Below are 13,670 nucleotides of genomic sequence, written 5' to 3'. Positions count from 1 at the left end.
CAACCACACAAACAACATTAAGGGATCCTATTAAGGGATCCTATACCTCACAGTCTCGGTGGCTTTAACTTTAACACCATGCCAAAAAACTCACTGAGCAAAGTCTTAAGGCAAAGTCTTTGATCACCCATAAATAGCAATAAATACTTGAAAAGTATCTCATTCCAGAAATTAGACAATGCAGGGGAGAAAGTAACTAGGTAAATCACACAGAAGGGGAGATGAACTGGACAAGGACTGTGGGTAATGACTAAAAGACTCAAATAACAACATAGAGCTTAAAGTGATGGTGTAATTTGGGAAAAGGCGTGGCTTTCATTAAAACCTCCTGAAATATATTACACAGAGAGAAATGTGACAGGGAAAATATACACATATCATAGCAACTCAGCTGCATTAAGAAGTCACAGGTCTGGCAACAAGAAGCAGAAAGGGAAAGATTGCTCTGACATACTTCTGGCTTGGTGACCAGTGCCGTGTTTCTCAAAAGCTGCAGACAGTGTCATGCTGGTTTTTAGGCTAGCGTTAAAGAGAAAGGCCAAGGTCTACATGCAGAATGCACTAAAACTTTGGTTTTGCTGGAGCCACTGACACACACCAAACCTGTTAAGATATTCTAATTGGTTTATTTTTTCTTCTTCAATTAAATTTCTAGTTATTGTAGCAATGCAAAAACAATTATGCAGTCTTAGATAACCTTTTATTTATCTTCTCTTTGCCATTCCTGAACTTTTAACAATCAACCACAGAGGACATGGCCTTTGTAGTTAAAATCTAGACGTCTTCATATTGTCGCTCAACACCATTTATACAAAGAACTAGACTTACCAGAGAAATGGGAATATGGGAAAGAACCTTTGGTGTCTATTATGGCATCAAGGAAAAGACAAAGTATTCAGCTTTTAGAGGGTATTCTGTAAGTTGTAAAGATCGTTAGGCACAAAGATTGAAGGATCTAGACTGTATGTTCAAGGAAGCAGTGACTATGATTCATAGGTAATATTCTTAACAATAAAAACACAATCTTACAGTATGTCACATGCTGGCTTAAGTGGATTACATGTATCAACTCATTTAATCTGCACAGCAACCATCTGTGAGGGAATACAAACACCCTTTTTATTTTATACATGGCATTCAGAGATACTGCACATATTCTATGACCACATAGCTAGATAGTTAATAGTTAAGATAGTATTCCAAAGCTGTCAAGTTAGTGACACATCTCAAACTCTTAGAAGGTGAGCTACTAAGTTCCAAGCTCAGGTTCAATATAGCCTAAAGTGCAAATGCATCATATTACTATTACTTGCTTAGAAAAATATCTCCTCCATTGTATGACCGGTTACCCACTGTTAACAAAGTTTACATAGTTCAAAGCTCCCCAGTAAAATTTGCAATATATATCTCTAAACCAATACTTACTTATCCAGACATAATACAGTGACTTTCCTCTCTGTCCATCTCAGAGTGGCCTCTTGAGTTTCATCTATCACAGTTCTAATGTCAGAAGGACTCACTTGGTCATAATAAGTTGATGTAGTTTAGTAACTGTTTAACAATATTTAAAGACTGATCACTTAGAATTTCAAAACAAACATTTAGTATACATGTTAATAAGACTAAAAGTTGTAAGAGGATTTCTGGCTCTTTCCTATTTTAGAATGTGATTGTAAGAAAAGAGTGTAAATTGGTACCAACTGTCATTCAGTGGAAAGGCAGCTCTGGGATTTTATGTTCTCTGCAGCTTACATCATGTGTTCCATCATGTGTTCCTTCTAAGCCAAATGAGATATGGCTCATCCTTCAAGATCTGGACCCAAAGTCATTTCCTCCAAGATACTGCTTCTGTTACCAGATTTATTTCATCACTACTTCCTCAGGATAACTGCAGTAATTGCAGTGTACCTTTCATGTCCCATAGCATGACTAGCATAATACAGCTCTGCCTGCCTCATCTGCTGGAGATTCCTAGTGAACAAGAATGAGGAGGAGAGGATGTGGTCTAATGGTTAAATGTAGAGCTTCAGAATCAGGAAAATTCAACTTGGACCATGGCTACTGCAGGGTCATCCATAAGGTATTTGGAAAGCTCCTCTTTGTGAGCTAATGGTTATCTATTGAGTTCACATCATGTAAGAGCCCATTCTCTGGCCCCAAGACCCTGAGGTCATTATTAGAGAACCTATTTATAGCAAATTTCTCTTACACATAAAATAAGCATGGTGAGAGCCAAACCCATTCATATTTTGTGAAAGTTAAAATAATGACTCTCTTACTTGATCTTGATTCAATTTTGGTAAGTGGAATCTATCCAGAAAATTGTCCATTTCATTTAGAGTTTCTACTTTTGTAGAGTATAGGCTTTTGAAGTAGTCCTAAGGATTCTTTAGATTTCTTCAGTGCCTTTTAACCAGTTTAGCTAAGGGTTTATCAATCCTGGTAATTTTCTCAAAGAACCAGCTTTTGGGTTTGTTGATTCTTTTCATTCTTCTCTTTTTTCCATAATTAATTGATTTTAGCCCCGAATTTGCTTATTTCCTGCTGTCTACTGCTTGGATGTGTTTGCTACTTTTTGTTCTAGGGCTTTCAGGTGTGCTGCTAAGTTGTTAATATGAGAGCTCTTCAATTTCTTTATGAAGGCACTTAGTACTTGCTCAACTATGTTCATATCTTCTTTATTTGTAATAGCCAGAAATTGAAAACAACCCAGATGTCCCTCAGTCAAAGAATGGATTAAAAAAATATGGTTCATTTACATAATGTAATACTACTCAGCTATTAAAAATGAGGAAATCATGAAATTTGCCAGCAAATGGAAGGAACTAGAAAATATCATCCTGAGTGAGGTAACCCAGATCTAAAAGGAATGTATGGTATCTTATTCACTTATACGTGGATATTAGCTAAATAACAAGAACCAGAGGAAGATGAATGAAACTCACTCAGGGAAATAAAATAATCATGGGGAGGTTGAGGGAGGCAACTGAGTGGGAAAGAGCCTGGGGATGGGAACATTTTAGGGCTCTGGGGGCATGTGTGGACATGCCAGAGACCTGGAATGTGGGGAGGGTTCCACGGAGTCAATGAGAATGATTTGAGCTGAGACATCTAGCAGTGGGGAATACAGGGCCTGCAGAACTCTGGTGGAAGCATAAGGACACCAACCCACCCACAAAACCTTCAACCCCAAATTTGTCCAGCCTACAAGAAGTATAGGGACAAAGACGGAACAGAAACAAATGGAATGGCCAATCAATGACAGACCCAATTTATCCCATTGGCCAATTGGCCAAGAACCAATCCCTGACAGTAGTAATGACTCTCTGTTATGCTAGCAGACAAGAGCTTCATATAACTGTCCTTTGAGAGGTTCCACTCAACAAGTGACCAAACAGATGTAGAGATACAAAGCCTAACATTAGAAGGAGCTTGGGAGTCTTGTGGAAGAGTTGGGAGAAGGATTGAGGGACCCAGAGAGGACAGTGATGCCACAAAAAGACAAAAGAGTCAACTAAACTGGATCCTTGTGGGTACCCGGAGACTGAACCACCAACCAAAGAGTGTACATGGTCTGGACTTAGGTCCCCCACATATGTAGCAGATGTGCAGCTTGGTCTTTATCTGGGTCCCCTAACAACTGAAGCAGGGGCTGTCCGTGACTCTGTTGCCTGTCTATAAATCCAGTTCTCCTAACTGGACTGCTTTGTCTGACCTCAGTGGGAGAGGATGTGCCTGGTCCTGAGTGACTTGATATGCTGGGAGATGGGGTGCTCCCAGTTTATCAGAGGAGAAGGGGAGAAGGGATGAGAAGAGAAGCTATGTGAGGAGGAGAATGAGAGGTGAGAAAGGCTATAATCAAGATATAAAGTGAATAAATAAATTAACTCATGGGAAAAAGGCTCCACATTGAGAGAGAGAGAGAGAAAGAAAGAAAGAAAGAAAGAAAGAAAGAAAGAAAGAAAGAAGAAAGGAGGAAGGGAGGAAGGAAGGAAGGAAGGAAGGAAGGAAGGAAGGAAGGAAGGAAGGAAGGAAGGAAGGAAGGATTAATCTGGGTCAACAAGAAAGCCCAGTAGGTAAAGGTAATTGTCATTCCTTGTCTTCTGACTTCCACAGGTACACTGTGACATGTATCTTCACACACACACACACACACACACACACACACTTGTACATGCATATACACAAATTTAAAAAATAAAAGAACTCATTTCTTAATTATGAACCAAAAATAAACATCCAATAAGTATCTTTTGCTTGTATTAGTATCTGTCAGATTTCAGTGATATATTCTTGCCTTTATACACCTAAGCTGAAGCTAAAGCAGCTGACCCTGGTATCTCTCAGGGATTTGCTCATAGATCTATTATTTTGGGGGAAATAGACCATTTTACATGTGGTGGAGCATACTGTAATCCTTGGCATGTTTATGGCAGCTAATTTATGGTGGAGCAGAAAGCAAATACCGTGATAAAAATCTTGTCTCTTATGCCTTCTTTGCTTCTTTCATCCCTCTGAAGATTGTCTTGTAGCCACTAAAGTGAAGGCATGCTTCTGTCACTATATTAAATCTTAAAAACATATTTCTATGCTCAGAAATCCTTTCATCTGTTCTGGCATACATTGGAGAGATCAAAATACTATTATGAGATCAAAATTCATGAAATATTTGAACGTTTCCACTGTGTTTTACAAACACTTGAGCTTTATAATCATTTACAGAAAGCAAGTCAGGGATAGTCAAGGTAAGACTATGGCAGAAATCTAAGTTAGGTTCTCTAAGATGCTCTTCAGGGAAATTATAAACAATTCCTGATTTCTGGGCACTTACAAGGACAGGATGACCTTGGCATGCGGGTTAGTGAACATCCTTGTATGTGTCTATGGTTTTTAATAGATGAGCCTGCGTTTCTTGAGCAGCTTGTCATGCTAGGCCCAATTTTATACATTCTCACACTCTGAGCACTGACAACAGATCGTATCGTCTTCTTTTCCTAATTCAATAGTTAGAAATATAATTGTTCTTTCTATAAAAATCCCAAATCTGTGTACACGATCTGGTATATGACAAAATGTAGGAAATATTTTTGCATCTGCATTTTCTTGGACAAAGCTTTAATAGTCAAAGAGATCATAGTCTCTCCTGATCTAAGTTGCTGTGACGTTTGAAGTAAGCAATGTACTGAGGGACGTCTTGTCATTGGACCAGAAGAGAATGTTATAATAGAACTGAATTTAAACATCATTTGCATGACACATATCCACAATGGGCTTGTGTATACATAGACGTCTTCCATAATATTTCACTTCCTAGGGTAAGCGTAGCTTCTAAAGTAGGGCCTTTATGTGTGCATGAGGACCTGTGTGTGTGCGTGCTCATGGTAATGTGGATGTGCTGAGCTCAGCGGACAACTTGCCTGAGATTGTTCGTCCCTTCTACCATGTAGATTATGGGGATGAAACCCAGGTCATCATGTTTGGTGGCAGGAATGTTTACCTGTCCATCTATATGAGAAGTCTTCATAGAGTTGATTCTTAAAAAATCAAAATGGCTTGACAAAGGCAAAAGTTCTAGTAATCAACAAGCTTCAAATCCCATTTCTCTCCACACCTTATATGTTGGAGTCTCTACAGTAGGCACTTGTGGCACCTCTTTCTATTTTCCAGTTGGGGATTAGGTAAGAGCCAGGAATGAAAGAGACCCAGGAGTAGGTCCTTCCTGGCTCAGCATCGACTCAAACCACCAGCTTTTCTGCTCTACTTTGCCATTCCAGTGCCCAAGTTAATGGTCCTTCACTATCTACTAATCCCTGTGTAGTACATTCTGTCTCACAACGCCATTAGCATGTCACTTGTTTTCATGTCTGTTCAAGCTAGTAACCTATTTGCAGTCATTTAGTCCTCTTTTCTCATCATAAGAACCACAGGACCTCCTGTTCCAACACCTATTTCTTTATTACTGGCTTCATTTAAAGTCACCGAGGTCTTCAGTTCACTATGACAATTTCCAAATATACATCTAGACTTTAGACTTGTACCTTTGCATTCCTTGAGGGTTCTTTGAAATATATATTTAAGAAAGTTCCTCTTCCCTAAGTAAGCTGCCTTCTTTCATATAGGCTTTTCCCAGTTGCCTGGATTTTCTGTCTATATGGGATTTGACACTGCTTGGAAATACTCATTTCTGAGCTAGGAATGGCTAACACGATGAACGGATGAGTGCTCTTGTGAGCTCACTCCACTTTCCATGTCTCCATTCTACCATAACAAAAACCTGCTGGTGTGTATGAGTCATGATTTGTGTCTTGTTTCTGTCCAATTGGCTGCCCTGAAAATCCATCATTGAGATAAATTAGCTTCACACACATGACTGTATAGTGTCAATCAAAGAATTCAAAGATCATGTGAAAACTAGACTTGCCGTTCTTCTCCTATGCACTTCTAGAAATTGATGCCTATTAATTTAAATGATAACATACATCATCTGCATATGAAATACCATATATTGTTTCTTAAAATTTGATTTATTTTTATGTATTTCATCATATTGCCTGTGTATGTATCTGTACCTGTGTTTATTTAGTGTCTGCAAATGCCAGAAGAGGGTAACAGCCTCTGGAATTGGAGTTATAGACAGTTGTTAGCTGATATGCATGAGCTGCGAACTGAACCCCAGGTCTTCTGCAAAAGCAGCTGGGGCATTTAATCCCAGAACCATCTCAACAGCTCCACCTGTTTTTCTTATGCCAGGGTCTCATTGTGTAGCGTTGGATGGCCTAGAACTCACTATATAGAACAGTCTGTGATAAGGTTCTGCCTGTCTCTTTTTTATGTACTGAGATTGAAGATATGGGTCACCATTCTCAGTAATAAAATAACATTTTAAGAAGCAATTTATTGACTAGAGATAAGTAGCAACAAACATTTAAGCATACTAGGAGAATAAAATTAAACAGTGTGTAGACTTTTCTATTAAACCTTTTCCACTATTTGTCTTCAAGGACATATGCCCAAAATTTTAAAAATGCTCCTTTGTATGTGTGTGTGTGTGTGTGTGTGTGTGTGTGTGTGTGTGTGTACATGCACGCACGTGCACATGTTAGCATTGCTAAAGCAGAAACAATTTTATTTATTTTATTAAACTGTTTAATAAAATCAGCATTCCCTAAGGTTTTTAATTCTTTCTTTGTGAAAATAAAGGACTGTTGTACATGGGGGAAGACAAGGAAACAAATGTGTTTGCAGTCTTCCGGTTGTAAGGGTAAATGACTTCATTTAGCTCCAGTCACCCAGTAGATATGTGGTTAGTGGTGGACAGAGGGCTTTCTCAGAGCATTCCTAGCTACCTTTATCAAGATGTCTTTAGCTAATTAGCTTGCTTGATTGTCTAAGACTCTTCAACCTCATTTATTTGAATAAAGATGTAGCAGGGAAATTCGAGAAAATTAAATGGGATTATACCAACACAGACATTACTGAGGAACAAGTTTTCACATGAAATAACTTATGCAAACTAGTAAATCACCTGTCTAGATAACAAGTGGGACTGGTTTCCCACTTCATAAAGCAAAGATGTTGAAATTTCCGAGCTACTTCAACATTTTGGTTAAGGGTGGCAAATTCTAATATTTTGATATTAGAATAGGGAAAAGGTCTCCTCTCTGGTTCTGTATTTTATATTGTTCTACATTCTCCTCTCTTGTTCAATATTCTATATTGTTCTAGAATTTGTTTTTTATTTTAATTAAGTAACTATGTATTGTCTTAAATAACAATAAAGATATTTTGAGAATTGTTATTATCTTATTCACTATAAAATGAATAGTTAATGATATATTTAGAGCCAAAGAAATTTTGGGATTGAAAAAGTAGTTTAGGGGGAAATTAACAAATTAATACACTGCAGGCAAGGTTCTTTATGATATCCTTGATGGGACAGTAAAAAACAAGTTCTGTAAGAAGTGTGAGTGCTGGGAATTTTCACATGCTGTGAAGCTGATGTGAAGCTGATGGTTTGTAACATTCATCTTCTAAATCTCCAGTTCCCTCTACACTGAGCATCTTGATAAATGTGTGTTCTGTTAGTAGGCATTTCCTGCTATTTGAAAACATAAGATTAACCATCTTTAACAATATTACTCTGTTTTTGAATGAATATAAGGATAAAAGAAATGAACATTATTTAAACTGGACATTATTATAAATGAATTTCAATGGCTATGATTCTCTTCCATGTTTCAAAACTCAAAGTATAGAGACAACAGAGTTGCTACTGTTCGTGTAAGCTGTCCCTTGTAAACTGGTCTTCATGTCTCTCTCTAATTTCAGAGCCCTGTTTCCCTCAGATTCCCCCCTTTCCTGTATGCAATTAAAAAGGCTTTATTTGTAGTTTGAAATATGAATGTTTCTAACTATGCGTATCTTTCTAGAAAGCCCAGAATAATGGTTTTGTTTGCTTTAAAATTAATTTCAAATGGAAAGTAGACAGATGCTCAAGAAGTGCTGAGTTCTCATCAGGGTGTTAAAGACACCTTCATCTCCTTTGCCTCTCACTTGCTTCCTGAAAACAACTTTTTTTTATGCCCCAAATCATCTCAAACTTAAGGAAGCATAGTACATTTTATCACCTTTTACATGAGTATTTCTTGAATTTTCACAAGTTTGCCTATTTCTCAATACCTAGGAAATTTCAATCCAGAATGTTTAGTTTCCATATACCCTTTAAGCAAGATACAACAAAATAGGATGTCCAAATATTAAGTATATGCAATCGTTATCTCATTAAAGTATACTCAGAATAAAAAATATTGACCATAGGCTACAAATTTGCTATATAATTAATTAAATTACATAATTTTAGGTGTGTACTTAAAATAATTAAGTCTTCAAATCACTAAGACTTAGGTCAGTATATCTATATTTTGAAATCTTTCTCCTAAACTACAGAAAATATCTCTACTGACATTTAAAATATAACTCTCTCAAGGTACCAATTTGAAAATGTGCATGTGCTAATTTAAAAAGCTTAGTTCAAAAGAAAATATACACCATTTTGGCAACAAATGGGTCTAGGCAGCAACCCAGATTATTTGTTTATTAGTACTAGTTTAGGAAAACAATTACTATGTTATGGAAAGATTTTTACTAGAACACTGTTTTATAAAGTAAAATATAATGATACAAATAATACAACCATAATTTGCAAATGCCTGCACAAATTCTCATTCTACTGATTGCTATAAATAAGATAGAATTCCTTACCGAGAATGAATTCCAGCTGTGGCTCATTGGGAATCTTCTGGATGCCTATAAATATTAGAGATAAGTTTAGGTTTTAAAATTGATCATTATAAATACTACAATAGCATATGTACTGTTTCACGAAACCAAATATGTACATGCATTTTTGGAAGAATGAATAAAGTTAAACTATCAGGTTAATCATTATGAATTATCTGGTAAAGGCACGCTATTCATTGTAAACTAAGTGAAAATTAAAAAGTTGAGTTCTAGTAGGCATGGGTATGGGATTGGTAATTTTGCTTATTGGCTATTTCAACAGTATTTTGTTCAATACCTGTTGCAGTATATCTGATCATACTGCGATCCTCTGAGATTGACACTAGAAAATCATGTCTCATGTGGTGTGGCTGAGCTATAGCACCCACCTTGAATCTCAGAGTGCTGCAGGATATTTGATTACACTGTGAAAGTGTGTGCTGTAAAACCCTGTTTCTAGTTGTGGAATGGCTCAGCCCCAGCACACACCTTTAATCCAGAGCTTTCTGTCTATTACAAACAAGATTAAATGAAGTCAGCCACAGGTCAAGAGGCAGACCAAGGAACCAGTTGACAGGAAGTGAACATAGGAAAAAAAACATAAAAAGTGAAAGAAAATTGGGATGGATAGAGAGACAAACAGAAAGTAGAAAGGAGCGAAATTTGGTTACAATGGCTTCTAAAACAGTGTGGAGAAGAAAGACTGACTCTTTCCTTCTGAAAGGTCTGTTGAGAAGTTAGGTCAGCTGGATTCTTTCTCTGCCTTTCTGAGCTATCAGGCTTTCACCCCAGCATCTGGTTCCTGAGTCCTCATTTGGCAAAATAAAATGATTGGGATTTTGTTTAAAAAAAGAAAACAAATACTTCTACTCCTTTTGTCAGTGACATTTCAAAAAGAAGACATCATATAAAATGATTTAAGATGAGGCAGGAGTGCAGAAGCAGGTCTCAGAACAGGTGTCTACAAATGTGGGTAATCCTTAGGAAGCAGAATGATCAGGTGTCAGTAACACATTGCGGGAGGTAGGTAGTCATCAGAAACCCCAACAAGCATAGGGGAGGGTATGAATGAATGACATGTCATTTGTTAAAACTCATAAGTAGCCAAAATAAAAGTAAAACATACAGGAAATTATGTCAGTTGACAATAAATGTAAAGCTCCTAACTTTGTGTATTACTCAAAGACCATTTAAATTAACTGGCATTTAGTCAATAAGCTATTTTTAAAACAGTTTAAAATAAAATGAAATGCCTATTTTATTTACAGAGCATTTTTTGTTTTGGTTTTGTTTTTGAACAGCAATCATTTATTTTTTTTCTCTCCTGCTGACATTTAAAAATGCTTCAGTTAACAACGTAAGACTATCCAATAGAGGCTACAATCATTAGGTATGTTTTTGTGAAATTCAAATAGTCTAGGTTTTTTTTTTTTTGTTTTGGTTTGTTTTTGTTTTTTTTATACTAATAATTAACTCTGCTCTAAGCTCTGACACCAAATTCAATGGACCCAACCAGTACCATTTTTGAAAATAATTTTAGGCTATAAATTTAATGAGGTTAGGCACATATTTGTTAGTATTGAAAAATGGGTAAAAGGAACACTCTGAAAGAAAGGACACAGTTGATTCTTAAGAACAAATGGAAACCCTATAATTTAAGCAGGAGAAAAAGCATAGCACTCTCTTACACTTTTAAACTACATGAGTAGCACAAAAACTGATTCCAATGTTCAGATGTAAATCGTGGCCAAATCTCTAAGCTTTCTCTGTTATGTGAATTAGTGGCCTCTGCTAAAGCAGCAAGGCCAAGCTTCTTGTGAACATTTTTCACTAATGCTTTCAGCTTAAATACCTTTTGGTCTTAAAAATGTCTAGCTTCCAAAATATTAATTCTCTATAAGAATAAATAAGTACCAAATGGGAGCTCTTCTTAAATATGATTAGCATCTGGAAAGGACCCATAAAATATATTTATCAGCATTTAATACACATTGGAAATTTTATCTTTTGATGCTGGTTCATGACCTATCATCTGTCTCACCCAAGATAAAAGATGAGAAGACTGTCCTGCATGTACAACCCAAAGCACAGAGAGGAGATAGGAAAGAACTGAGGTAATCTCATGGCATTTGGTGGAACCCAGGTTTCTGTGAATGTACAAGGATATTTGTTTAGTTAACACAGTGGCAAGTGGCTCTTTAGAGACCTACATGGGAAGCACATACACACTCACACATGCACACACACACACACACACACACACACACACACACACTTACTGGTAAACTGAATGTCCTCAGGGTCATTTGCCTGAGCTGCAGGAAGAAAATGCTGGCCTTCTTCTGATGTTCCTTCCTCTTTGATTTCCATGATCCACCTCACAACTGACTTATTCTCCACGGTGTCTTTTCCAATGATACTAGACAATGAGTTCCGGTTTAACGTTGGTGTATCTTCACATTAACGATCAAATATTCCACTGTGAAATTCTGCACATAGAAAATATCAATATTCAACATTGCTGCTATTTTGGATCTCAATTCAAAGCTAAGAATCAATACAGAAAGTAAAAATAGTTCCAAATTACCTTCCCTCCATGCCCAGCCCTGTGACACTTTCAGAACCAAGCTGGAAAGAACACTGGAATCCCTAGACTAAGTTACTCTTTTCAAGAAAATTATTGGAGTCATATGGGAAATTTCTAAATTTCCAGAAAGGGATAATCATCCCTTCAATTTAATTTTCTGAACTGTAAGATAGATATAGAGTTGCTAACTTAATGTGCACCAAGTAGAGTAGGTGGCAGTTTCAGACAGCTTCCTGTCAAGGAATTTGCCTGCATTGCCACTGTGACCATCATGTGACTCCTGCCACTGGACTCTCCCTTTATGTGCCTTATATTTCTCTCTGCTCTTGTCAGAGAATTAGTCATGAGCACATAACCATAATTTGGCATGCATTTTTCTTTTAAGACAAGCCAACAAGTTGAACAGGGGCCTTCCCAACCTTGTTGTTTTCCACAGAGCCTTCTATTGTTTCTGTCTGATAGTGATTTAATTTCTTAATGATCAGAGTATGGTGTGAAAAAAATGAAAAATAATTCTCAAAAGATGAAGCTCAAGGGAAAATGAAAGCAACAGAGAACTGAAGGTAATCCACTCGAGGACGGGAAGCTCCACCCCAATTTAGTACCCTGCTATAGAAAGCTTTAAATAGTCACAAATTCATGTTGATATACACTACCAAGAATGAATTGGAAAAAAAATCAATGTTTTAAATCAAGTTACTAGCTGAATTGAAATGTGCAAAAATCTTTACATGTCTACACAGTGATGTTTAATGAGATACCAGCCAACCACTTTGGTTCAGAATATTGATGTGACCTCAAAACCCACAAATCAACACTCCCTCTTTCTGTTGTCCTTAACAAAGTGGCCTCATTTAAGATTCAGCTTTAGTTCTTAGAAATCAGCTGGTAACAATTACATGGAGAAAGCAGTCTGAATCTTTAGAAAGTATTACAAAATAGCCACTTAGTTCTTAATGTTATTAACATTGAGAATATTATCTGAAGTAATGGACTGTTTGCCATCAGTTAGATTGTAAATATCACTTTCAAAAATATTTTTTAATTAAGAAAATTCTTTCTACATTCTTTTTGTGCTATTACAATTATAATTCTTTACTGACAAATACACATATACTCATTGCATAGTCTCCCCAAAACCTGATAATTCTGTGGCACCATTATGATAAGGACTTTATCAACGTCCTTAGAATATTTTAATTAAATACACAACCCTTAATCCTGATAGGTCATTTTAAAAAACTGAAAGACCCACACAAAATAATATGAATCCTTAACATAATAGCCACTCATCACAGTAAGTGTGAAGTAATTGATAGAATAAATGCTAGTGCAGGTACATGTGCACTTGTGTGGTGAAAGAGACGGAAGAAGAATAAAGTTAGATGCATCTGAGCTCTTGTTGCCATGGTCGCATTTGAACCATATCATCTATCTGCTCAAAACAAATGCAGCAAGGGAAAACAGTATTCAAAGGAATAATAAGTGCTACTTCTGAGCCTTGGATCCTATTTTTATTCTTCTTTTGTTGCACAAAAAATTTGTTTAGGAATTTGATACTTGCGATTGAGGTATACACCTCAGACCATACCAATAGCAAAGTTCCAGAAAACTCAGATTTTCCAGGTGACAAGGTAAATATTTACCGACTGCTGTTGCTGGCTTTCTGTTCTGTACCTTTTTGGAAGTGTTCTGCTTTTCTGGTCATACACAAATGGTGGTTTCTGCATACCATACATTATTTAAAATCTGTCTTTAAGCATAACAACTATTCAGCCCAGTTCATGTCCTTTAGAGTTACTCA

General features: G+C 36.7%; 1 protein-coding gene across 8 annotated transcripts in view; it reads right to left on the bottom strand.

Moving 5' to 3' along the window:
• The window catches only part of Inpp4b (inositol polyphosphate-4-phosphatase type II B), a 702,669-nt gene that overhangs the window by 337,396 nt on the left and 351,603 nt on the right, over positions 1-13,670 (bottom strand). For all 8 annotated transcript variants that reach the window (XM_034522353.2, XM_076915453.1, XM_076915455.1 and 5 more), the window contains 2 exons: positions 11,559-11,768; positions 9,262-9,306 (listed from right to left, as the gene is read on the bottom strand). In XM_034522353.2, the coding sequence (XP_034378244.1) occupies positions 9,262-9,306; positions 11,559-11,649 (136 nt within the window). In that variant the 5' untranslated portion in view covers positions 11,650-11,768. The remainder of the gene's footprint in view (positions 1-9,261; positions 9,307-11,558; positions 11,769-13,670) is intronic.

The sequence above is a fragment of the Arvicanthis niloticus genome, chromosome 18 (genome assembly GCF_011762505.2).
Source record: "Arvicanthis niloticus isolate mArvNil1 chromosome 18, mArvNil1.pat.X, whole genome shotgun sequence".
NCBI classification, from domain to species: Eukaryota; Metazoa; Chordata; class Mammalia; order Rodentia; family Muridae; genus Arvicanthis; species Arvicanthis niloticus.
Note: the sequence above shows the minus strand (reverse complement) of the source record. Positions and strands in the feature narration are given on the sequence as shown.